Here is a 4,669-nt window from a genome sequence, read left to right on the forward strand (position 1 = left end):
TGATCCTGGTTCTACCATGTTCCTATTCCTCTTCCTAGCCAAATTGACTTGGAAAGGATGTCTTTACCCTAAGGATGGAGAATATTCTGGGCATCCACATTTATCCACTAATGAGAACAGTAATACATAATATGAAGATGCTGATAGTACTACCTTTCTAGTATTTACACTTTTTAAAGTAGTCACTAGGCCAGTTAACACTAGAACTAAAAATTTCCACATAGAAATGAACAGAGTCCAAAATGAAAAATTTTGGAAACCTGCCTTACCTCCTTCCTACCTCTTTGATAAATTTGTTTTGTATCTAAATCAGATTTACATCTTTCACATAGGTTATAAATTTAAATTCATCTGGACTTTCACAGTTCCACGTTCTCAGAACTGCTAAGTGCAGTAAGGCTTACTAATAAGCAGTTTATTAACCCTGTAGTGATATCGTTATAATTAGCTAGTTATTAATGATAGGAAAGGAGCAAGACATTGTAGGCATGTCATTTGCGCAGCTTCACCAGGAAGCTGCTACAGCTTTCACTCCCCAAGGAAACACCAGCTTATTTCCTGCAAAACATTGGGGGAAAGGACTGGACAAAGAGAAGATAGCCACATGCCTAGTAAAGTTGGGGTGACAGGGAAGGTGCTTATCTGTTCATTACACCTGGGAACAGAAATTAACCAGAATGGGTGTGACCACTGCAAGTACTTGAAAATTTGGGAAGACACAATGGCTTAAACAGGAGTCCTCTCTTCTTGCTCTTGACACATTCTCTTGGCTTTCCTGCCTTCGCCTCTATGGCCCGGGGCCATGGGGACCCCCTATACAACGGACAGTGGGGAAATAAGCTAGGTAGTTGCTGGGCTGCACCTGGCTTCATCATGGGAAGGACATTGACACTGGCTCTGATTTTAGCTCTACTGAAGTCCCAGCTACACTTCTTTTATGACTGGACTAAAGGAAAGGGGAGTTAGGAAACCCAAGGGTGTATTTCCACAGAAATAAAGCTTTCTATCCTTTCTCATCCTCCTGTGGGGGCCTCCAGAAATTCTTACTCCAGCAGTACCCCAAGAACTCCACTTCCACAAGCTACCAGGAGAAACGAGGCCTTTCCTCCTCCCCGATATGACAGAGGATAGAGCAGTCAACGCTCTTAAGTTTTTTACTGTAAAACACATCACTCAAGGTTAGTACAAAAATATTTATTGACAAAAAATAAACTTGTACTTCAGCAACTTGTTGAAAGCTCCAGGTGCTTTTCTGATGTTCCTAGGTCACTAAGTCCTTGATTTGTCACATTGAGGAGGGAAAGAAAAAAAGCTATGCTTGTTAGTTGAAGCAATTTTCCCCAATAATGATCATAAATAATAAGCAAGAAAAAAAATAAGTGAGGAGCTATTCAACGATAGTCTTTGGTTCTGACAGAGGTGCTCTGTGGACTGCTGCATTGAGGATTTGCTGCTTTCATCCAATACCTCTGGGTCTTATGGTCTTGCTGTGAATGAAGAAAATACCTTATTTTCAGTTTCAATAGGACTGTTAGAGGATGCAACTATTATGAGAACTTTTTAAAACCCAAATGCAGATTCTAAAGGGACAGTGAAGATAGGGTTTTTTACTAATGTAGTATCAAAAAGTACTTCCTGTATCTTATTTTGAAATGGACTATAATCCCATTGTAGTTGTGGCTCCGTATTAAGTCTTGACTCTCATTTGGAGAGTTCTCTTCACTAGCACACTTGCTGATATTTATTTACATATGGCTTTAAGACAAAATTAGAGGCAAAAACCTCTCAGTTTCCTCCTCTTTGGCACCTTCTACTCCTATTCCATTAGTTTTAAGGAACTGATTTCAAGGACCAATTCCAAAGTAGAACTAATTCTCCCTCTCAACCCCTTCTTTAACACTCTCAAGCAGAGTTAGGAAAACAAAGTTGTTTCCATTTAAAAATCATCTTCACCTGCTATTAAATGACCTGAAGGATTAGGTATAAACATGATAGTCAACAAAATTTTAAGCAAAATAGGAGAAAAAGTAGAAAAAAGTCACATTTAGTGAACACTTAGGGTCTACAACCACATCAAGTTTTCTGTTTTTTCCATACCTTTATATTAAAAACTTGAGGTTTGGTCTCGACTTCCAAAGTTTGTGCATCATTTTCTTTGTAGTAACTTTCTGCCCCAACCGTATCCATAATATTGCTTCCATAATTCTGGGTATTATAGCCACTATCCATCTGACAGAAATGAGGAGGGGAAAAAACACACTAAGAATAACATTGCAAACTAATTCACTTATCCACAAAATTTTGAGGAGCTTTTATGTTTAAGTAAATTTAAAAATATTTAAGTGAATAGTTACACTATCATAACTAATAGTTGATCATACTGAATGAAATCTAAAAGTAATATCCTATCTAATAAATAGGAAATATGCTAATTGACCCTCACGCCATCGCAAAGATGGCGGTGCCCATAGTCAATGAGAGAATATGCTAATTGACTGCCCCGCCCTCAAAGATGGCAGCACCCACAGCCAAGAAGGAGGTAATATGCTAATTGCTGCCATGCCCTCAAAGATAGCAGCGCCCACAGCCACAAGATGGCAGTGCCCAGTCCCCTCAGCCCCGCTGTGGCGGCAGGCACGCAGCAAGGCCAGGCCCACCCCCACTGAGCATCTGCCTCGAGTCCCCCAGTCCTCTCTCAGCCCCCCAGCCGCCCAAGGCACAGGTAACCAGGGCCGACTGAGGCTTGTGCTGCCGGCAGTGGCAGCAGCAGAGATGTGATGGGGGTGTCGCCTTACCCGATCGCCGGATCGCCTCCTGCCCCTGAGGGCTCCTGGACTGTGAGAGGGGGCAGGCTGGGCTGAGGGACCCCCCCCCACCACCACCACCACTGCATGAATTTTCATGCACCGGACATCTAGTATAAACATAAAAGGTAGTTCTACATAGAACTGGTTCTTCAAAGTAGTCACTTTACTATCTTGCTATTTTCTTTAGAATAAAGAAATAAGTGAATAAGCCACTAAACATGCTTTCCTGCTACCTTGTGATTATACTCAGTAGATGAAAGTGAGGATTACAATCATTTTCACCTCCAACTCATTTACCAAGCTTGTATCCAAATGGCTTGGTTGCATCTCTAAATACAATCTACCTTTATGAGTATTCAAACTTCAGTTTTGGTATATATATTTTTATGAGTGCCTAAAAAAATGCTAGGCCTTCTATATGGCACCCCATATCATACCATTCTTATTTTCTCCTTACAACAACCCTCTTCACAGATGAGAAAGCTAAGACTCAGAAAGGTTAACTTTCACAATGTCAGGGAAAATGAGGTAATAAAGACTGAGGCTCTCAAGTTCCTATCTACTACACACACTGCATTTACCTGAGCACCAAACCACACAAAACCCCACAAGGATTCACCTTGCACTTAAGCCCGTTTTTGCAAATTAGGGTCAGAGGGAAGGGAAAGGTGTGTACTCTTGCCCCCATCACAAGCATTAGACTAGCTTAGGAAGTGCATTCTATCATCTTAAGAAAAATGTTTCCAGTATTCAGGGATGGATGTGTATGTGTTCACTACAGAGTCACATTCCATTTGAACGAAACCCTTGTGATGTGTAAAATAAAAAAAAATCTTGTACTACCTCCCAGGGGAAACACCCTATTCTGCTATCATTCCGCAACTGTTTGGTCAAAAATGTAATTATCAGATTGCCTCCAGAGACTCTGCCAATAACTCTTCCTTTTATTCACCAGTGCCAAGCAAATGGCTTATAAACTCAAAACTGAATACATAACTGAATATATTAAGGAAAAAGTTAATTGTCCAGTAGAGAGCAACTATGGCACACCAGAGTCTGTCCCACCCTGGAGGAAGGAAAGGATTAATGGTACCCTGTAAGATGTGGCTGACCACTGCTCTCATCAAGACGACTACTACTGCCATGCCTACTATGTGTCAGCTAGATCATCTCCTTACTCCCCAGACAAAAAGGTAGGCATCAGTATCATGTTAAAGCTCAGAAGATGAGGTGCTCAAAAAGGTTAACAAGTCATACTCCACTCACTGTCAAGTGTATCCTGCCTTAAGATCCCACCGGCCATAAATAACTTTAATTCAAATTTAGTTCTGATTGTAATATTTATATTCTTCCAGTTGTACTGTGCTGCCTTTACATGGTGTCTCTACCAGTCATGCTACACATTATTACTAAATTTATTTTTCTCCCACATAAATCAGATGTGGTTTTCTATAAACCTTTAAGGTTCATAACTAACAATAGTTGTGGTTTACCAAGTGTTCCTTGAAATCTGGCCTCAGCACTCTAGCCCTTCCCTCATCACTCTCATCATTGTCTGTCCCTCTTGCTTGCTCACTACCTTTCAGGGAGGATTCTGTCTAATTACTTATTGAAAACTAATGCTCACATTAAACACAATGATCACAGCATTATTCTATAATCCTACTGACGGGAGCCGGTCCATCCTTGCTGTTTCAAGGGACCTGGCATATATGGAATACTGTTCTTAATATGTTTGCTCACCTTCTTGGCACTGTGTTTTAACCAAGGTCACCTCTCCGAGAAAGGTTGTTTCCCCAGGTAGGGATTTTCCCCTGAAGTTAGGGAGGGAATAAAACCTCTTAACCCCTTCCCCAGCAGAA

General features: G+C 41.0%; 1 protein-coding gene across 1 annotated transcript in view; it reads right to left on the reverse strand.

Moving 5' to 3' along the window:
- Nucleotides 1-1,141: 1,141 nt before the first annotated feature.
- Nucleotides 1,142-4,669, reverse strand: part of BORA (bora, aurora kinase A activator) — a 27,100-nt gene continuing 23,572 nt past the window's right edge. The window contains exons 10-11 of the mRNA XM_015564815.1: nucleotides 2,098-2,229; nucleotides 1,142-1,487 (exon numbers count right to left, since the gene is read on the reverse strand). Coding sequence (XP_015420301.1) covers nucleotides 1,392-1,487; nucleotides 2,098-2,229 — 228 coding nt within the window. The 3' untranslated portion in view covers nucleotides 1,142-1,391. The remainder of the gene's footprint in view (nucleotides 1,488-2,097; nucleotides 2,230-4,669) is intronic.

The sequence above is a fragment of the Myotis davidii genome, unplaced genomic scaffold (genome assembly GCF_000327345.1).
Source record: "Myotis davidii unplaced genomic scaffold, ASM32734v1 scaffold10, whole genome shotgun sequence".
Classification (NCBI taxonomy): Eukaryota; Metazoa; Chordata; class Mammalia; order Chiroptera; family Vespertilionidae; genus Myotis; species Myotis davidii.